Source organism: Tiliqua scincoides, chromosome 3 (assembly GCF_035046505.1).
Source record: "Tiliqua scincoides isolate rTilSci1 chromosome 3, rTilSci1.hap2, whole genome shotgun sequence".
In the NCBI taxonomy this organism is placed as follows: domain Eukaryota; kingdom Metazoa; phylum Chordata; class Lepidosauria; order Squamata; family Scincidae; genus Tiliqua; species Tiliqua scincoides.
Window position 1 is genome coordinate 82,761,351 of NC_089823.1, and position 22,448 is coordinate 82,783,798.

Here is a 22,448-nt window from a genome sequence, read left to right on the forward strand (position 1 = left end):
AATTACACTTTGGTACTTACATTTTAAACATGGTAGTATTTGAAAGGTATTGAGGAACAGATTGTGGTTGTTGCTACTTCAGATGTCCTTTAAATATTAACCATGTGATACCTGCACATCAGCCAAGATAATGTTAATTGACTTGCCACCCTATACAGTGTATAGGATTGCAGCTCTAGTGGGGAGCCGTGGCCAGTGACCCAGTAGGTCAAGGGAGCCACCAGTCAAAAAAGTTTGGAACCACTGGTATAATGGCTTGGCAGTTGAACTTAGACCTGGAAGATCTAGGTTCAAATCCCTGCTCAACCATGAAGCTTCCTGACTGTCCTTGGGCCAGTCACTATCTCTTAGCCTCTCCTAACTCACAGGGTTGCTGTGAGGACAAAAGGAGGGAAGGACACCAGTATACCACCCTGAGCTCCTTGGAGGAAGGGTGGTATAAAAATATGAAAAAATAATACATTACAGAAATAAGATATACTTATATGCATAATGTGTGAGGCCATTAAAATCTTTTCACAGCATATGCATGTCCTGGGGAAAAAATAGTGTTACCACAAGTCACAAGTTACCTCATTGTAAACTTACCATACTTTGTGTATGCTCTATATCATTGTATATTCTGCTTGACAGAGATCTGTGCAGTGCAAGAATTCATGCTACCAAATGGATTTAGATTCAGATAAAATATATTTATATATAAAAATAAAAGGATTACAATCCGACATTATCAGGACACCTTTCTTCCGTACACTGTTAGATGCCCTCAGCTAGTTCATTTATTAGCACTTACGGGGAAGAGTAGTTGTCATGAGTTCCCTTTTTGTTACTAAGCCATTTCCAGTCTCTGCTGCAGATTGTCTTCAACAACAGACAACATCTTTGCCAATCTTGGTTCAGTTACCCTAATCTCACGTGGGTGTTGTGGTTTCATCAGTTTACATTCACTTCAAGGGCACTGCTCCACCCCATCACTACCACAGCTAGTTTAAATTCACTCTTACACCTGTTTGGGGACATACTCCAATATTTTCTCAAGTCTCACCCTTTTTCACGTTCAGAAAACAGCATCAATTAAATTTCTGTGAAGTTCTGTATCTGCTGCATCTTTGATTGTTTTCTTAACTTTTGTGGTATTATATTTTGAATATAGAATCAGGGTAACAGATAACACACTCTATTGATGACTCCACATGGCTTACTGAGGTGTAGTTTTTGCAGTCATGATATTGTGACAGGTGCTCCCTGATGGTCAACTCTTGGATGACACCAGGTGGTTGGGGGTGAGGGCAGGGGCAGAAGATGTTAAAAGAAGGGCAAATGATCAGCTCATGGGAAACTTGACATGCAGGTTTTCCTAGATTAGAAATTACCTGTTTTTGGTCTTGAACAGAATCTTTGATCTATTAATTAAACATTGTGGCATTTAATAACTCGCTAAAGACCTTGGCTTTTTCCTGTGGTGTGCAGAACAGATCAGTAATTTTCTTTCCATCAGTACAGCTAACTTTAAAAACACAGCTTTAGGGCTCTCTAATCTTACCTCTGTTTCTTCAGAAAATAGCAGGGCTTATAGTTCTGTGAAGCTCGCTGTCTGTTTCATCTTGGATTTCTTTACTTCACTTTCTGCTTCTGTTTCGTTAATTTATATTTTTGGGTTAGCTGGCTTAGATAAGACTTATCATTTTTCTGATTAGTGCTTTGGTTGGCTCTGAATGCAGTGCCCTGTACCAGACTTGGCTAAATACAGCAAATACATTTATTTGAATGCTGTGTTATCTGAAGCCTATGAATTCATTATGGCTGACTTCATGTTGATTCACTTTGGCTATAAATATATCATGACTTTCCATGAGTATCTTTCACACACTGTGTCTGTGTGTGTCTGTGTTGAAAAAGAAACAGAAGGAAAGCAAGCATGGACAAACTTGAATAAATATTTCATTTTTTTTTCTTTTCAGTTGATGATTTCTGTGGAACTGCGCAATGCAAAGAGTCTTGTACTAAAACTGTAGCACTGTGTGATTTGTCAATATACAATTCATTGACATGCATATTTATTTTTATGTTAAAAATATAAAAATTAGGGTAGTGAGAAAATGTGCTTTTTCTTTTATTACTCCTTTCCTTTTACTTATTAAAAAGAATTGTTTTTGGTTTGTTAAACCACCAATCATTCTGTAACAAATGACAGCTGTTTGCAATACTATACCAGAGTAACTTGCTTTTTATCTTTTAATCATTTAAAATTGAGAAGGAGTGGTCAAATGCTGGTTGTCTTTGGCAGCAGCCATTCTTAACCACAATGCTTCAGATCGGTCATTCTGGAATGTTACATAAAACATGTATACTTCCAGTGGATACCACCATGTTTTGTGGTAGCAGTTATCCCCCTCATACCCTAAAACTCAACTCAATCTCTACCTTCTGGAGATGACCTATGTAAAAAATAAAAAAATAAAATAAAACTGGTCATCTCCAGAGGGCACCACTAAAAGAAGCTCTATCACTCCTTTTCAACTTTAAATTTTGTAGTAAAGAAAGATAAGACTGCCACTATTGCCATGCCACAAAATTTATTTATTTATTTATTTACACAGGTATTTATATACTGCCTTTCTTTGGTCGTCAGATTTCTCCTCTGACTTTAATCCAAAGCGGTTTACATAGGCAGGCTGTTCTAAACCCGGGTAGGGATTTTTACAATTGAATAGTTCTAGTCTTTCATAGAACTCCTCGTTCCAGCTGGATTCCTTCCCAACCTGGCCTCTCTCTGGCCCTTCGCCTCCCACACTCCACTTGTCTATTACAAAAGTCAAGGCATTCATAAAAATCAGAAAATGTGCCATTTGATTTATTTGGAATTTTATCCGTTTGTTTTGGAATGAAAGAAAAGGACCTAATTGGGCCCAGCTAAGACCTGTTTTTTCTTCATTTCCCAGATAAATGCGCACCCTGTTTATTTCAGAATAAATATATTCAGAATATATTATGAAAATTGTTTTATAATGTGGTTAATGCATAGTTCAGTATACTGTTCTTAAGTGTGGTTCATCTCTAATCCTGACCTGTTCAAGTCAGCTGAACATTGTCATTGGTTTGAAATTGAAGCCTTAATTTCTGAATGTAAAGGCTAATTGATATGTTGATGGAGTCTTTGGGCATAGCTACACTGCAAATGTATACTGAATTGGTTTAACAATAATTCACTACTGGTTTTATTATCCTTCAGCTAATTGTGGGGGCTATAATTCCAATGAAAAGGGTTAGGGTACATGTGTATTTTTATAGAGATTGTGCGTACTGATCCAATTAAGAGTAATTAAGATAGTGCCCTTAATCTATGAAAACAAGAAACATCCCAGCTGTATTTTGTCTTGCAGAAGATCAGGAATCTGTGGTGGGGAAATCAATGAGAGGATTAACTGATGATCTTCCATCCTTCCAAGGAAGAAGACCCACACGTCTTCTTGAAGTCGGAGTACCTTTTTATCAAGATGATCAGCTTCAGGTGAAAGTCTACTGGAAGAAGACAGAAGGTTTGTGGGAAAATTATCTCATCTACTATATGAGCATATGTGAACACATGCAATGCCTTATACTGAGTGAGGCTTTTGATTCATTCCCATTCAGTATTGTTTAATGTGGCTTGCAGTGGTTTTCCATGGATTCAGAGATAGGTCTTTCCCACCCTTACCTGCCAATTGATCCTGTGACCTTCTGCGTGCAAAGCATATGTTCTTCCACTGAACCATGGTCCCTTCTTTATAAGGTATATACCAAAAATGCAGGTGAATGTTGCTTAGCAACGTTCTGATCAGTGACGGATTGCATAAGCTACGGTCTGTTGATCCCTGTTTCCCTCCCCAAGCTTCCGGTGCTGAGGGGAGCTATGTTCCCTTTGCCTCTAGAGGCTTTTCTGAGTCCCGAAGAGGCCACATGCATCCAAAGGCCAAAAATTTTTGAAAAAGCCAAAAAAATTGCTTCTTCTGGTTTCCCTCTGGAAACCAGAAGAAGCAATTTTTTTGGCTTTTTCAAAATTTTTTTGCCTTTTAAGACATTGTGAGCCCCAGGGAAGCCCCTTATAAGGCAAAAAATGTCACTTGTGGTTTTCCTCTGAAAACTGGAAGCAGTGATTTTTTAAAAGCCCTTTTGGCCATTCTGTTCCTGTTCCCCTCGCCTCCAGAGGCTTTGCACAGGTGATGTCATTTAATGACGAGGATGCAATAACACACTACTGTAAAACTTTAAGAAGCTCTAAGTAGAATAGGTCCATGGCAGCATTGGTGATCTGAATGGAGATCTGAGGGTGATCTTAAGAGTAAGTAGCGAAAAAGGCAGCCCAAGGAGAAAATATTGAAAGACTGTCGACCCATAGCTGACTTGATTGCAAAGACAAAAATTTAGAAACAAGCTTAGCTTCAACGTAACTATGCTAGTAGAAAAGCTGGACTTCTCTCTTTTTCTCACAGAAGGTCTGTTTCCAATCTAGCAGAAGGCTGTTGAATGTGAAAATTGATCTATTGCACAAGTTATTTTCAGTATCTTTTAGAAGCCCATTAGTGCTTAAATGCTGTAGTCAGCGTCTTCCTCATTTGTTTTTTTTCTGTAATATTGCACATTGTGGCACTGCACTGCAAGAAGTGTTTTGTGAGTACTTGTGTAAGAATTCATGAAATTAACACATTTTCCCCTTTCTTTTATGGTTTTCTTGGTCCAAGTCATGATAAATGGCTGCCTTGGAAAAATTTAGTTGTAGAACTTAGAGGATTGGTGACCCTTGACTTAATCCTGACTTAATCCTGAGTAGTGCCCAATATCTGATGAAAGATGTGTTATCTAACTGCTCATGAACGGTGTTGCAGTTCAGATTTCTGGGCAACTTTCCACTTCTATGCTAACCTATTAATTCATTTCAAAAGAGGAAACTTATTTTTTAAAAACGAAGGATTTAATTAAAAAGAAGTGGGGGGGGGGGATTCAGGAATGTCTAATCTTTTCAAGATGCTTGGAAATAATTCAAAAACCATAATAGAAGCTCAGAGAGAATGCATGCCAAAGATGAGGAAACACACTAACAAGTCCAGAAGGATGCCAGTATGGCAGAGTCAAGGAGGCTGTAAAAGGCAAAGAGAATTTTTTTTATTGAAGTAAGAATCTTAACTAAATAAGAAAAAGAGAGAGAGAGCATTGTCACCCAAGTTCATAGTTTCTTGATTCAGAATATGAGCTTCAGCAACTTGTAACACTTGCTTCCAATATGAGGTCAATGCACCTAAGTACTCCTCTGCTCATATCACTCTCTTTCTTCTGGCCAATGTAAAGAGGAACAAAGGCCTTATCCTAACCCTGGCAGCAGCAGCTTACTCTTTCCCCTGCTAAATGACTCTGTGACAGAGATGAGTCTTTCTTTTCTCTCTCTGGTGCTTCTCCCTGTTTTGTTGTTTTCAGGGGGTACCTAAGGAAAGCTTTTTGTGAGAATTGCAGTCCGAAGCTTAAATACTCTCGGGATCATTTTCCTACTGTTCTCATTTTTACTTGCAATTGCCAGTCCCAATACAAATTGATCCTTGGGAGTTTGCCCACTTTGAGTGCAAATTCTAACAAAACAAATCTGTTGATAATAAAGCAAGCAGAAAAGAATTTGAAAATGTGGTGTTTCAAAATAAATTAAAATAGACAAAGTTCTGCTTCTAACCAGGGGATCTGTTGTACCACTAGCTCAGGGGTGCCCAAACCCCGGCCCTGGGGCCACTTGCGGCCCTCAAGGCCTCTCAATGCGGCCCTCAAGGAGCCCCCAGCCTCCAATGAGCCTCTGGCCCTCCAGAGATTTGTTGTAGCCCGCACTGGCCCGATGCAACTGCTCTCAGCGTGAGGGCGACTGTTTGACCTCTCGTGTGAGCTGTGGGATGAGGGCTTCCTCCACTGCTTGCTGTTTCACGTCTGTGGTGCAGTAGCAGCAGCAAAGGAAAGGCTGGCCTTGCTTTGTGCAAGGCCCTTTATCAGCCTTGAGCTATTGCAAGACCTTCATTCATTCATATACGTTCATCTTTACTATATTCATTTATGTAAACTTATGTAAATTTATTCAAATTTTAAATGTAAATTAATTCTTTTTTTCCCTGGCCCCCGACACAGTGTCAGAGAGACGATGTGGCCCTCTTGCCAAAAACTTTGGACACCCCTGCACTAGCTAATAAAAATGTTGGTCAAAAGGGAATTTTCTGAAAAGCCGGATGCATACTTTGTATCCTGGGCAATGATGTACTTATAGCCACTCCTGAGCCACTTCCTTCAGGAAAGCTTGTGAACAACTTTTATTTTAAAATATTTATGCTGCACATTTCTTAACAAAGGTGACCCAAGGCTGTTAAAGATCAAAACTTAGTTGCAGTTGACAGCTAAGTCAAATAGAAGTGAGTAGAGACTGGGTTAATTGACAAATTAAAAATTAACAAGTCTAGATAGCATAAACCTGAGATCCTTAGAGAGCTCAAATGTGAAATTATTGATCTTCTAACAAAAACATGCAACTTGTCACTAAAATCAGCCCTCTTACTATAAGGTTGGAAGGTAGCCAAGAAAATTCAGAGCACGAAACTTTAAGAAGGATTTCGGAGAGATCTAGGAAAATGTGTACTGTGATGACTAAATGAAGCTTCTGCATTGAGGCAGCATACTGGAACCAGAATGGAACCAGGCTGCTGGTGCATAACATTAAAAAGGTGGCAGAGCAGCTTTTAAACTGATCCCTGGGGGAAGGCTGACAGGAGCTGAGTGGCATCCAGTTCAGGACTCCTCATCCCTATGGGACGAGGATGGGGAGGTTAGAGAAAAACAAAGTAAAGACAGTGTAGGAGAAGAAATTGGGAATGGTAGCGTGATGGGATGTGATAGACGGTTTGGCACAATGAGAGGAGGCAGGGATAAAGGAACTAATAACCAGCCCGTCCTGGGGCTTTCCATGTACAAATGCTTTTATGCAAATGCCCAAAGTCTCCGAGCAAAGATGGGAGAACTGGAATGTCTGGTGACTGGGGAAAACATTGACATAGTGGGCATAACGGAAACCTGGTGGAATGCGGAAAATCAGTGGGATACCGCAATCCTGGGCTATAAACTCTACAGGAGGGACAGGGGGAGGCGTGTTGGAGGTGGGGTGGCTGTTTATGTTAAGTAAGGGATAGAATCTAGCAAAGTAGAGATTGAAGGTGGGTCCAACTCCACCATAGAATCTCAGTGGGTTAAATTACCAGACCTGAGGAGCGATGTAATACTGGGGGCTTACTATCGTCCTCCAGACCAGAAACCGGAAGGGGACCTTGAAATGAGGAAACAGATCAGGGAGGTGACAAGGAGGGACAGGGTTGTAATCATGGGGGACTTCAATTATCCTCACATCGACTGGGTCAATTTGTGTTCTGGTCACGAAAAGGAGACCGGATTCCTTGTCATGCTAAATGACTGTGCCTTAGAGCAGCTAGTCATGGAGCCCACCAGAGGACAGGTGACTCTGGATTTAATATTGTGCGGTACTCAAGACCTGGTTAGAGATGTCAATGTTACTGAGCTATTGGGGAATAGTAATCATGCTGCGATCCGTTTCGACATGCATGTCAGGGCAAGAATACAAGTCAAATCTTTCACAAAAACCCTGGACTTCTGACGAGCGGACTTCCCTCAAATGAGGAGGCTAGTTAGAAGGAGGTTGAAAGGGAAGGTAAAAAGAGTCCAGTCTCTACAGAGATCATGGAGGTTGCTCAAATCAACAGTAATAGAGGCCCAGCGGAAGTGTATACCGCAAAGCAAGAAGGGCTCGACTAAGTCCAGGAGGGTCCCCGCCTGGCTAACAAGCCAAGTTAGAGAGGCTGTGAAGGGCAAGGAAGCTTCCTTCCATAAATGGAAGTCTTGCCCTAATGAGGAGAATAAAAAGGAAAATAAACTGTGGCAAAAGAAATGTAAGAAGATGATACGGGAGGCCAAGAGAGACTATGAGGAACGCATGGCCAGCAACATTAAGGGGAATAATAAAAGCTTCTTCAAATATGTTAGGAAACCCGTCAGAGAAGCAGTTGGCCCTCTGGATGGTGAGGGAGGGGAAGGGGAGATAAAAGGAGACTTGGAGATGGCAGAGAAATTAAATGAGTTCTTTGCATCTGTCTTCATGACAGAAGACCTCGGGCAAATACCACTGCGCGAACGGCCCCTCCTGACCAAAGAATTAAGTCAGATAGAGATTAAAAGAGAAGATGTTTCAGACCTCATTGATAAATTAAAGATCAATAAGTCGCCGGGCCCTGATGGCATCCACCCAAGAGTTATTAAGGAATTGAAGAATGAAGTTGCTGATCTCTTGACTAAAATGTGCAACTTGTCCCTCAAAACGGCCACGGTGCCAGAAGATTGGAGGATAGCAAATGTCACACCGATTTTTTAAAAGGGAAGGAGGGGGGGACCCGGGAAACTATAGGCCGGTCAGCCTAACATCTATACCAGGTAAGATGGTGGAATGCCTCATCAAAGATAGAATCTCAAAACACATAGACGAACAAGCCTTGCTGAGGGAGAATCAGCATGGCTTCTGTAAGGGAAAGTCTTGCCTCACAAACCTTTTAGAATTCATTGAAAAGGTCAATAGGCATGTGGATACGGGAGAACCCATGGACATTATATATCTGGACTTTCAGAAGGTGTTCAACATGGTCCTCACCAAAGGCTACTGAAAAAATTCCACAGTCAGGGAATTAGGGGGCAGGTTCTCTCCTGGAGTGAGACCTGGTTGAAGACCAGGAAACAGAGAGTGGGTGTCAATGGGCAATTTTCACAATGGAGAGAGGTGAAAAGCGGTGTGCCCCAAGGGTCTGTCCTGGGACTGGTGCTCTTCAACCTCTTCATAAATGACCTGGAGACAGGGGTAAGCAGTGAGGTGGCTAAGTTTGCAGATGACACCAAACTTTTCCGAGTGGTGAAGACCAGAAGTGATTGTGAGGAGCTCCAGAAGGATCTCTCCAGACTGGCAGAATGGGCAACAAAATGGCAGATGCGCTTCAATGTCAGTAAGTGTAAAGTCCTGCACATTGGGGCAGAAAATCAAAACTTTACATATAGGCTGATGGGTTCTGAGCTGTCTGTGACAGATCAGGAGAGAGATCTTGGGGTGGTGGTGGACAGGTCGATGAAAGTGTCGACCCAATGTGTAGCGGCAGTGAAGAAGGCCAATTCTATGCTTGGGATCATTAGAAAAGGTATTGAGAACAAAACAGCTAATATTATAATGCCGCTGTACAAATCGATGGTAAGGCCACACCTGGAGTATTGAGTCCAGTTCTGGTCGCCACCTCTCAAAAAGGACATAGTGGAAATGGAAAAGGTGCAAAAGTGAGCGACTAAGATGATTACTGGGCTGGGGCACCTTCCTTATGAGGAAAGGCTAAGGCGTTTGGGTCTGTTCAACCTAGAAAAGAGATGCCTGAAGGGGGACATGATTGAGGCATACAAAATTATGCATGGGAAGGATGCATAGAGTTAGTTAGAATTAGCGAAATGCTATAGATAATTATGTATGTTGTATGAATATAGCTTTTTTCTCAGTAAAAAAGAATTAACTTCTGCCTAGATTTTCTGGCCATTTTCGCTGCATGAAATTAGAAATTACGTGCTATTTATGTAATACAGCGGAACCTACTCAAACAAATCACTTTTAACTCCTTAGCGCTCAGACCTTACAACTTGAGAGTAAGGCTCTGTTGCCAGGAACAGATAACACACTCAGGGCCCAGTCCTATACAATTTTCCACTTTTGGTGCAGTTGTGCCAGTGGGCTGTGTGCTGCATCCTGTGGTGGAGGGGCAGTCACTGGAGCCTTCTCAAGGTATGGGAACATTTGTTTCCTTACTACAGGGCTGCATTGTGGCTACACCGCAGCTGGAAAGTTGGATAGGATTGGGCCCTCAACCTTCATAGCCTGAGAAGATTACAACTATAACTGCAATCCTATGCACACTTTCCTGGGAGTAAGCCCAATTTAACAAAATGGGACTTACTTCTGAGTAGACCTGCATAGGAATGTGCTGTTCATTTGATAATTACGGTCGTGTGTATTACTAAAATTGCTAAAATTGTTGCTCATTTCACCCTTCTCTTCCTCAGCATTTGATGAATAAAGAATTCATGAGGTTTTAGATGAGAAGGCTTTTAAAACCTCAGACCCTCAAAATGTTTTTAAATGTCCATGTGTTGTTGTTACAGCAATTGTGCTTATTTTGCTATTTAAAGTAAGAACAACAGGATTTCTCACAGAGGCCCACCTGACTCCACCGGGCTGGAATACAAGAGAACTGAGAAGTTTGGTGTGCACTGAAGCCACAAGCAATTGGAAAAGTCTTAAGAAATGTGTGGCTGTTTGGCTTTCGCTCAGCAACCACCAGCCTGGCTTGAAAGTAAATGGCTGTGTTGGGCATGAAACAATCTCTTCCAAGATAAGTGTGTTTCTCCACAGGAATGAATATTAAATTATTCCTGTAGAGGAATGCATGTATAAAATACTATTTCAGAATGAAAATAACTAGTGGAATTACCCCAAAAAGCCTGTGAACAGAAAGCTGGCAGGAGTCTGGTGTTCAGCTCAACTTTCCTGAGAAATCTATGCAGATGTTTAAGTTTTAATCTATACTTCTTCCATTCCTGTGTATTCCTATGGAAAACATTACAAAAGCATTTTGTTGCTTGAAACATTTGTACTGGAAATGGCCCATAGCAAGGAAATGCAGGAGACCTGAGATAATCCTGTCTAAGCAAAAAGTGATGGTTGGCTTCTATCATCTTGAATTTTAAGAAATTCCCATGAGTCCGGTAACTTTGCATGAGAGAACTGGATGTAAAAATGCATCATTTTAGACTCTTGTGTCCTAAAGTTAACTCTTTAAAGTTGATAATCTTTCTTACAGCTAAATTCATTATAGTATATGGACTATTTGTTCAGGTATTGCTTTTTTCCCATCAACCTGGGCTGCTTACTACTAATGGTTTGCCCACTTTCCATATGTGTATATATATTTGAACAGGATCTTGAAGTTACATGTATATGCCTTGGAAGGTGGCAGTAGCTCAGCACCAAACTACACATTCTGTAAGGAGGCAGACTTAAAACATGAAGTGAAGAGGAAGGAAATGTCCCCTTTTTGTTATAAAAGTAGCTGTCACTCTGGCTTCAGATTGCACTTTTCACTTTATTACTATTGTGGCATATATTTAGAGGATGCATATAGGACAATATTGGTCCTAGGCCCATATTGTATTGAGCCAATTCTAATTTTATTTTTAGCTAAAACAAAATATCCTGTCTAATCAGTAAATCAAGAGCTGGTTGGTCCAGCACTGAAGACCACTACAGAAATGCTTCTGAGCTGTAGAGCAAGTGCTTAGTTGCTTGCTTTTGTGCATGATTTATACTTTAATGCTAAAACACAGTTGAATAAGGAGTACTTACCTGCAGCGATGGGAAAAACCTCCCTGTGTAGCTGCATGTAATCATCAGACCAGAACTTGATCTAATCTAGTGTTTTCTATCCTAACAGCAATTCTTCAATATCTCTGGCCCTGCTATCTGAAGTCTTTTAACTGCAGATGCTAAGCATTCAACCTGCTAACTTCTATATGTAGAACATTTGAGCTGCTCACTCATAACCAGGCACAAGATAGTGGTTAAGGCCTGACAAGGCCTGAGTACCTGAAGGATCTTGTCCCTACACAAGTCTTCCCCTATCCTGAGATCTGGGGATGCACACTTATGCTTCCCTGCTATCTCAGAAGTGCAAGACTATCTCTTCAGTGCTGGCCTCCTCCCTGTGGAGGTCCCTGCCAGAGAGAGTTTGCTGTGCTCCCTTCTTCCTGCTTGTTTGGAGGAGGCTAAAGGTGTATTTATTTCCCTTATTATTGTGTATCACTCTAGTTTTCTATTATATCTCTCTCTTTGTAGATGTTGGTTGTTTTTTGATTGCATGCTGTATTGTTTTGAATATATTCCACTGTAATATTGTGCAGTTGAATTTAATGCCTTGGCTGACAAGAGATATAAAAGGTTACATTAGTATGAAAATTGCTGCCAGACAGTGGTCTTGTGCAAGAAATTAAAGCTATCCTTGCCAATTATTAAGCAAGCTATTTGTCTGATACAGCAAAGCACATGGTCTGTAGACCTTTTAAATAGTTTTTCTCTACTCATAAACATGCACAGCTCGTACTGAGAAATTAAGTGATTATTTGTCATCACTGTTGCTGCCATCCAAAAACATCAACTATCAAGCAACACAAAAACAGCTCCACCAAGAATCATATTCAATGTGATAGTTCTGAAGCTGGCTGTAATTTTGTATTGATTTGTTCAAATTGTTTTCAATGAATATTTTGCTGGTTCCCTTAAGGTAAGTCAGTGTAAAAAAGTAAAATATAAAGGCTTGTATCATAAGATCTATTTCTTCCTGAGGATGTACTTGACATAATGGAGGTACCAGTATATTTTCCAAGGAAAAAAGAGTATATAAGCCAATTTTTTTCTTAGAATTGTGCAGGTTTTTTTAAATCATTGTATACTGTTGCGATATTAACTAATCCCAGGGCTCAGTTTTATAAGCCACTGCAGTGAGACAGTTTGAAAATTAGCCGATCCCTTATGCTGATGTTTCTCAAGCCAATGCACTGGTGCAGCAGCTACAAGTGATACATTAGTAAGAAGAATGGGTTTAAAATCAGTGACTTGGGTCTGACTCCATTTTGCAAACTTGCAGCCATTTTGCAGCAGCTGTGGGAACAGAGCTTGTTAGTGAACTGGGAAAGAAACTCCTTATCTTGAATCTCACTTTGGCCTGATAATGTGCTGCATCCTCAAAATCTTGCGAATGAGGAATTGGCTGCAGTTGTGATTCTCCAGTTTGGAGGGGTCAGAGTGAGTGACCAACAATAGTCTCAGGTGATGAGATCATTTTTCAGAAACTTTGGCTGGTCCAAATCTCTGGTTGGCTAAGAGCTAAGTGTGTAAGGTATAGAAAACCGTATAGGTGGGGAGGGGTGAGCTGCTTGTTGCCATTCCATCATGGACATCTGTTTGTATTAGCTGTGGTACAACAAGTAGAAGAGCTACCGTTTGCTTATGTTCAGAAGTTGGAAAGATTCAGGTGAGCGTTAGGAACAAGTAAGCTCAGGAGTGTAACTTTATTGCAGGGCTTCTCAAACTAGGGAGTCATGATGCCCCAGCCTGAGGGCCCTGGCCTCTGCCCTATTAAGGGGCAGGGGCAGGTGGGAGACAGTGACGCAGTCCCCAGGATCGCATCACTAAGGGAGCTGCAGGGACTGGCATTTGCTTACCAGTCCCTGCAGCAGCCTTCTGGGGTGCGCGGGAAGCCCTGCACGACCCTCCGCAGTGCTCCTCGAAGCTCAGAAAGTGAATGCAGAGCAATCACGCTCCACTTCTGGTTTTGTGGAGGCGAAGCGCAATCGCTCTGCCTTCACTTTCTGGAGGCTGGGAAGCCCTGTGGAGGGTCATGGAGGTCTCCCCGCACCCCTGGGAGGCTGCTGCAGGGACTGTTAAGTGCATGCCAGTCTCTGTGCCCCCCTTAGCAATGTGATCTTGGGGACTGCGTTGCTCCTTTCCCTTGCCCCCTCTCCCACGCAATTAAATTACTGCGGTCCTCAGTCCCTGAGAGTTTGAGAACCACAGCTTTATTTTAGCAGTGTGTGCAGACTGATGTCTGTGTGAGTACAAAGGAACTAGATTCATCTAAATCTGGCCTAGGACACATAGTATGCTGCTGGAACAAACCAGAGCCTTGAGGTTCTAGTCCCCAGTGTTTGGGGAGCTTAGAACTTGCAAGAGCTGGGGAATTAGCCCATTGGATTTCATCTTCCCCTTGGCTGAAGGACTGGCTGTTTAGAAGGGATGGTGGCACCTACCAGAGCACAGTCTGCCCTGAGTACTCGAATTCCGACCTGTTTGGTGTGTTTGGCCAGTCAGGTGAATGTGCGTTTATCTTTTACTTTGGAACTAAAGAGCGACTGAAATGATCACTGGGCTGGGGAATCTCCCTTATGAGGAAAGGCTACAGTATTTGGGGCTCTTTAGTCTAGAAAAAAGGCACCTGAGGGGGGACATGATTGAGACTTACAAAATTATGTAAGGGAGAAATGCTCTTTCTCCCGCAACATCAGAACCAGGGGACTGGTTCAATCCACTAAAATTGAGGGTTGGGAGAGTTAGGACAGACAAAAGAAAATATTTCTTTACTCAGCACATAGTTACTGTGGAATTCCTTGCAACAGAATGTAGTGATGGCATCTGGTCTAGTTGCCTTTAAAAGGGGATTGGACAAATTTCTGGAGGAAAAGTCCATCACGGGACATAAGCCATGATGCGTATGTGCAACCTCCTGATTTTAGAAGTGGGTTACCTCACAATGCTAGATGCAAGAGAGGGCACCAGGATGTGGGTCTCTTGTTGCCTTGTGAGGCATTTGGTGGGCCACTGTGAGATACAGGAAGCTGGACTAAATGGGCCTTTGGCCTGATCCAGTGGGGCTGTTTTTATGTTCTTGTTAACTATGCCTTGCTCTCTCCTGGAGTGTTGACCCTTGAGATAGAAGGATACACAGGAACAAATTGGGAACATGAATGTCTGACCCACTGGGGGTGTTTGGCTAGTGAACCAGGAGTGTGTCAGATTGGTCAGAGAGCCCTTGGACCACAACAGTCATTATCCATGACTTCTGAGATTTCCTTAGACAACATAGTTGTATGTTAATGTCTCTTATGCCTGTCTCTTGGGCCTTTTTGCATTGTAAATGTCACATAGTGTCTTTAATAAATCTGATATGACATAGAAACTCTTGCTTTATCATACTTCTCTGGAATCTGCTGGCTCCTATAATTGACGATCGCAGACTTCACTGCTTTGTTGGCACTGCTCCCATATATCCCAGTGAAGTTTTTACCGATAAGATCCTAAGAATCAACTCATTTGAAGTGTTTCCTGGCTGTTTGTCTTCAGGAAGAGGGGTGAAATAAGGCAAAAGCAGCTGTCTGCAAAAGATATGATAGGAATAATTAGAGGTGGGAGAAAACTTTTATTTTTCGTGTATTTTGGTGTTTTTCAAAGTTGGAAGTGAAGAAAGCAGCATTATGTGTATTTATTCAAAATTTATATTATAATTATAAATTATAATCACTTTAAAAGTATACTAGATAGGTGATAATAGGGGGTATGGTGTCAGCAGATGCAGCCACAGTCATTACCTATGCATCCTCATTAAATAAATAAAACCAAATAAAAAAGCTTTATTTTTTGCAAATTTTGGGGTTTGTTTACAAAAATTAGAAGTGCAGAAGGCTGTATGTGTTTTTATATTATCACATTTTTCCCACCATTAGTAATAATAAAAACCCTTTATGAGATTATTTATGTTCCCTACAGTGGGGGGGGGGGAGAGGAGAGGAAGATACATAGGAAAATATAACTTTGGAATGCTTTGGAAATTATAATTGTACTATTTATATGATTTTATAATTAGCAGAACTTTTGTAATGGAAATCCAGGTTATGGAGAACTTGCACTGATGTTTGAGGAAATTTTTAAACAAGTAAAACTAACATGGATTAGAAAAGTAGTTCTATATAAACACACACTCCTTTTAATCTTTTGTGATGGTTTTCTCTGTCTCTCTCTTGCTTCTTTTCTCTTTCCTCCTTTGTTAGGCAGCCCTATACTACAGATTCTGACTTTAGTATATGGTTACATGATGGGATGCAGCCATGTGGAGGAAATAACATCTGACCCGAAGTGTCTACAGTGAGAGCTGCTACTTCCTGACAGCAATTAACCCGAGTGTCACAGCTTAAACAAATATTCATTAAGTGCTTTCTGTCCTAGTTACTTAATTAGTTTTAGTTGATGATTAAATATTTAGACTGCAGTTCATATGTTACAAAGAACGAAGCGGAAAAATTCTGGACTGCTCATCTTTGGACTGCAGGTGTGGAAGTCATAAGTTCAGAATGCTTAACTGTGCAGAAAAGAAAAAAGAAACCTTTACATTGCATATTGTAACTGAGACCATGATTTATCACTGATAGAGCTCTCCCTGATTTGCTGGTTTGCTATATGCAGGATGTTTGCGGTTTTTCAAAAGAGACTCCCCACCTGCAGTTTGAAGTGGATCCGTTGAGCGTTCTGCTACCTCAGTTTATCCTTGCATAATGTGTAGATTAGACTGAATTAATTATTGTAGATTTGATTAAGCTTTACTCTGCCATTTTGTTGTTTTATTCATATTTATTAACAGTATTTATATACTGCTTTTCAACTAAAAGTTCACAAAGCGGTTTACAGAGAAAAATCAAATAACTAAATGGCTCCCTGTCCCCAAAAGGGCTCACAATCTAAAAAGATGCAAATGAATACCAGCAGACAGCCACTAGAACAGACGCTGCTGGGGTGAGGTGGGCCAGTTACTCTCCCCCTGCTAAAAAAAGGAGCACTCACTTGAAAAGTGCCTCTTACCCAATTAGCAGGGGTAAGTTTTTTTTAATAATGACTGTGGCAAATATTTCTGTATTAAACTTTGCATGTGAATGCTTAATGCTAGGAGTCATAGGTCTTAAGTGATGACAGTCATTGCTAATTCTGAAATACGTAGTGTCAGGAGAAAGTTATAATAAGGTTTCATGAGAAGGGGCAGGAAGTGTCAAGAGTGTCATGAGCAAAGTTAACAGAAATGTCCTTGTAATTCATTTGAGACACAACACAGAAGGTTCATAGATTGTTGACATAATATTGCCTTAAAATGATTTGGGTTTTGACTGTCCACATATAGATAGATGAGGTCTAGATACCTTAAAGCAGCAGTTTTCAAACTCTCAGGGAGACTTTGAGCCACTCTAAGTTCTTGCAGGGGCAGGGAGGAGGTGGCAGGGGGAAGGTAGTGAAATCCCCAGGATTGCATGGCTCAGGGGGCTGCAGGGGCTTGAGTCCATTTACCCTAGCCTTCTGCAGCCTCCTGGGGGTGCAGGGAACCCTGCGCGACCTTCTGCAGGGCTCCCCGCAGCTTCAAAAGTGAAAGTGAAGCGATTGTGCTCCACTTCCGCTTTAGCGAAGGCAGGGCGCGATCATTCCACTTTCGCTTTCAAAGCTGCGGGGAGCCCTGCAAAAGGTTGCGCAGGGCTCCCCTTACCCCTGGGAAGCTGCAGGAGGCTCAGGTAAGTGGACCCAAGAGCCTGCAGCCCCTCTGAGCAGCATGATCCTGGGGATTGTGCCGCTGCCTCCTCCCTGCCTCCAGGCTGCCCCCACCCCGTTGCGACGCCCCAGTTTGAAAAGCCCTGCCTTAAAGTGTAAAATTAAAAGAGACTTCAAGCTGTCCCAAATGCTGTCTTTCTGAGTGGTGTCTTAGAGTGCTTTGAATGTTTAAAGTTGACACAGACTCATTATTTCTAACATGTTTTGCAGCAGGACATATTCTGGCCTTCTTAAAAGGATACTTAACATTTCTGCTAATTCTGTTCTTACATGGTCATTACATGAGCAACTGCTTGGTACAGAATGTTTTCTCTTTTTCACTCATGTGATTGTGAAATATAAATGATGAGTATTATGTTTTCCTGTTTACAAAATTTTAAATGTAGCAAAAGCATTAGAGATGAGGGGTGGTCTTTTTAAGTAAGACCAAAAATGTTGCAGATGCCCTTGGCATTTAACTTATTGTTTTTCTTCATTTAGATGTCAGCAGCAGAAGTAGATACCATGTCCAGTGGTTCCCAGAATCCTGTGCACACAATGATACAAGAAGGCCTGAAAAATCCAGTGGAATAACCTATGTAAGTGGAATATTTGTCTTCTAGTTGATACAATATTTGAATGGAAATTAGGCCATGATCCTGAAATACATACAGAGGGATGGGAGTTGGTTCTTAAATTCCATTTGTAAGCTTCTGTTGTATTGTATTTTTCTTCATTTGTTTTCTGAGGAGCCACAGCAATGTCAGCCATTCCTGTCCTGGTTCTCAGCCCATGCATCCCTCCTTATCAGATCCTTTTACAGGCTCCTTGTTCTTTCACTTTGAAGCTCTCCTTGTCTAAGCCATATCTTTGTCCCTTGTTTCCTGCTATGCCTCTGCCTGTCACTTCTGTTCCTCCTGCTAATCTCAGCTAGCTGAAGGTCTCATGTTCACTGACATTTCTTTGTCCATTCTGCCTTGCTATCCTTATGTGTGGTATTTCTGCCCTGAACTTCTATCTGATGCTGTCTCCCTTCCTCTGAAGGCTTCCTAAAGCTCCATTTGTTCCATATGTCTTACTCTCCAAATCCTCATACCCAACTATAACTGCATTTTAAGCACATGTAGTTTTCCTCCATTGTTTTACTCTTTTGCTAATTTGGAAGATAATTGCCTGATTGACCTGCCAAAGTTTAGTAAGATCATAGAATCATAGAGTTGGAAGGTACCTGATAGGTCATCTAGTCCAACCCCCTGCCTTAGGCAGGACGATACATGTTCACTTACCCATCCCACCATGTAATATCAGAATGCCTATCACCTAATGATATAAATACTACTTTAATGGACAATTCAGATATTCCGCCCTGCCATATGATTTTGTGGTAGCTGGATGTTGCACTAGGAAGGGAATGCAGTTTGATGGGCCCTTACATGATTCACCAGACTATTTAGACAATGTTATCCAGCCCAGTCATCGAATCATAGTATCAGAGTTTGAAGAGACCTACAAAGTCATCTAGTCCAACCCTCTGCCTATAGTAGGAAAGCTTCCTAGAGCATCTCTAGCAGGTGCCTGTGGGGCCTTTGCTTGAAGATCTGCAGTGAGGGAGAATCCACCAGCTTCCCTGGCAATCTGCTCCACTGCTGAACTGCGTTTATGGTCATGTCAAATCAGAATCTCTTTTCCTGCAGCTTGTACCATTCCATTGTTCATCTTGGATTGTAAGTTCCTGATAGGCAGATCTACCTGTTTCGCCTATGTAACTTTATAAGGTGCCGTGTATACTGATGGTACCATACACCTAAATAGTTTTATCCTAGTTTTATCCAATGTATTCCACTGACTGAAAGCTGATGGTTACAGAGAGGAGGGACTGGGTAGATTTTAAAGCTTCAGCCATGTTTGGGGAGGCAAGGGGAAATGTGATGTATGATTATGACTGACAGCTGTCAATAGAAATGGAAGAGATGACTAATCAAGTGATAAGGAAGAAGATTTAATTATTAGAACTAATATGTTTTATATGTGAAACCATTTTGGCATAGATTAGTTGGAATGGGGAGCAGCATTTAACATGAAGCCAACTGTGCCCAAGGAAAAAATAATGAACAAGTTTATACATATAATGTTTCCAAAACCATCTTTTTGTAGGAAAACTATATAATTCTTCAGGACCTGTCATTTTCATGCAAATACAAGGTTACAGTACAACCAGCAAGATCCAAAGGCCGATTCAAGGCTGAAAGTATTCTTTTTAATACTCCACCTTGTTCTGATCTTAAAGGAAAGAAACATAAGCACATTAGTTGTCCTACTGAAGAAGGTAAGTAGAGATCTGTAAAACTGAGTTGCCGTTTCTAACAGTTGTGGTAGTTCTGAAAATTTCTGAACAATTACTGGAGTCTTACAGTCAATTCTCATTATCCACTGCTGTAAGGTTCTTGGAAACATTAGTGGATAGCGAATTTGCAGATAATGAACTATTGATCCTATGAGATCAGTGGGGTTAGGTGCAAGGGGTACCCTGGGAGAAGTGATACCTTCCCTGATATCAGAAGAATCCATCAGAGACCCTCAGGAAGCCAGCTGAGTGCAGCAGGAAGTGCAGAAAGATTTCTAAATGCTGCAGAGGCCTTCCAGATGCTGCAGGGACCTTCAGAATGGTGCCCCTGACCAGTGCAGACCCCTTTAAAATGGCCGGTGGACGCGCCCGCCAGTGATTTTAAAGGGATCTGTGCTGGTCACAGGTGCCATTCTGAAGGTCCCTGCAGCCTTCAGAAGTTGTCTGCATAGTGGATAACAAGACAGAGATGTGGATAATGAGAGGTAGGTAGCACTTCTTCCCCTTGCAGGTAAGTGAATTTGCAAATAGCAAATTCACATATAAAGAGAACTGTCTGTATGTGCTTTTTTTAGCTGGGGAATCCAATTCAAATATCTGTACAGGATGTTCTTCATATTTATCAGGAGGATTTTATACAAGAATGTTTTCCCACACTACAGCTTCACAAATATTAATACAGTCAACTTAAATACAAAAGGACTAACCTTTACAAGTTTAAATTCCTCGAGGACTGATACTGTGCAGCCTTTGTGTTCAATATTGAAAATGTGTCCTCTGTGACTCTCATTTTGATGTTTCATTTGATAAGACAAATTTTTATAACTATAGTCATCAAAATGTGTCTTGTGTCATTATTTAAATAACACAGATACATGTATCTGTTGCACACCAAAATGCATGTGTTACATATGGTTTCATAGACTTTTTTCTTGACAAAAGCTCTTTCAAAGCTTTCTGACATGTAGAAATTCAACTTTTTCCAATGCTGTTTCTCCATGCTTGAGAAAAGCTGTGACTGTTTATCTTCTGGTGGTAATGAACAGAGTCCCTATCAGGAAAAAACTTCAACCCTTATAACTCAATAACTTACCACAGGGTTTCCCAAACTGTAGGTTGTGACCCACCGGTGGGTTGTGACTTGATTTTTGGTGGGTTTTGGGTTCGCTGTGACCAGAAGCTGTTTCTGGGTCACACTGACCCACATCATTGGCCATATCACACACCAGAATGCCCAGTGGAAGCTGCCAGTAAGGCTTTCTGGGGCATGGCATGGCACAACTTGTCTAATGATGTGGGTCGTGAGCTGGTGTGACCCAGAAGCGGCTTCTGGTTTGTGCCCCGTATTGCCTCTCAGCTTCCTGGTTGTGGCGAGCCTGGACCTACCCTGGATGCTGAAGTGGGCTGTAAAAGTAAGAAGTTTGGGAACCACTGTATTACTTGAATAGAAAGTTCAAAAAGTTTTCACACCAGTCAAGGAACAAGCTCTGAAATACTGGACACAGCCACTGATTTCACTAGTCATATTCATAATGTTTCTTCTGAACAGGAAGTAGACCTTTAAATATGACCAGAAAACTGAGTATAATGTATACATTGCTAAGTTTGATGTTTAATGAATAGGCAAAAAAGAAAAAAAAAAGCTAGGAAAAGGAACAGAATATTAAGGGTCAATATACATTCTATGGGTATGTATATTGTAAAATTGGTCATAAATGCTTGGCAATGCTAATACTTTGCTTGTTGTTGTTGTTTTGCAGCTCCAGTTGTCCCAAAGGTGTTAGCAAAGCCAGAGAATCTCTCTGCCTCTTTTGTTGTTCAGGACATCAACATTACTGGTCACTTCTCCTGGAAAATATCAAAGGCAAATCTTCTCCAACCCATGACAGGATTCCAAGTCACTTGGGCAGAGGTCACCACAGAGAGCAGACAAAACAGCTTGCCCAACAGCATTATTTCTCAGTCACAAATCCTGCCAGTAGTAAGTCTGTTTCCGTGGTGCTGGGCAGGAGGGAAAAGCCATGCATACAATTTTGTATGTACGTTGACAATACAAGTCTTGGGTCTGTTTAATGCCCTTTTGCTCTTGGAATAATAGTTGCCATTTCCTTTAAGGATCACTATGTACTCACAGTGCCCAACCTGCGGCCATCAACTCTTTACCGTTTAGAAGTTCAAGTGCTGACTACAGGTGGAGAGGGACCAGCCACAATAAAATCATTCCGGACCCCTGATTTACTGACATCTCCACACAGTGAGTGATAACATTGATGTTCTACAGCAAAGGGTTTTAAGTGATGCATATGTGTATATACAAAAACACCCAAGCCAGCAGCGAAACTTTAAGAGATTTCAGAAAAGTAGATTTTAATAAAAATGTCTCTGTAGGCAACATGTTTCTATGAATGTCTTCTTCTGTGGCATAAAGAAACCTTTCCATCAATGTGGATTCCCATGAATTGGAACTCTCTTAGCAAGGCTGCTTCAGAACACTACATTTTCAGACAGAGAAAGTCTTCAAAAGATAAAATATTACACATATAAAAGAATGAAATACAGGGCGTCCTGTGTTACCTGTGGGGGTTCCATTCCAGGATCCCCCCACGGATAAGGAAACCTGTGGATGATGGAATCCACAGGTCTCAGGGGGTCCTGTAATCCTCTGTGAGTAGCCGCTCCGGCCCTCAGAACACCTTCTAAGGCCTTCGGGAAGCCTTAGAAGGACACTTTCATTTTTCTGGGAAAACTGGAAATAATGCTTAAAGCTCTTAGAAGGCCTTTGGAGAGTCGGGGAAACCCTCCCTGGCACTCCAAAGGCCTTTTGAAGCCTTTAAATGTCACTTCTGG

The 22,448-nt window shown here is 41.4% G+C and overlaps 1 protein-coding gene across 1 annotated transcript in view; it reads left to right on the forward strand.

The window, feature by feature from the left end:
* Positions 1–22,448, forward strand: part of ANOS1 (anosmin 1) — a 137,053-nt gene that overhangs the window by 108,788 nt on the left and 5,817 nt on the right. Inside the window, exons 9-13 of the mRNA XM_066622002.1 lie at positions 3,384–3,539; positions 17,759–17,856; positions 19,412–19,583; positions 21,362–21,582; positions 21,717–21,855. Coding sequence (XP_066478099.1) covers positions 3,384–3,539; positions 17,759–17,856; positions 19,412–19,583; positions 21,362–21,582; positions 21,717–21,855 — 786 coding nt within the window. The remainder of the gene's footprint in view (positions 1–3,383; positions 3,540–17,758; positions 17,857–19,411; positions 19,584–21,361; positions 21,583–21,716; positions 21,856–22,448) is intronic.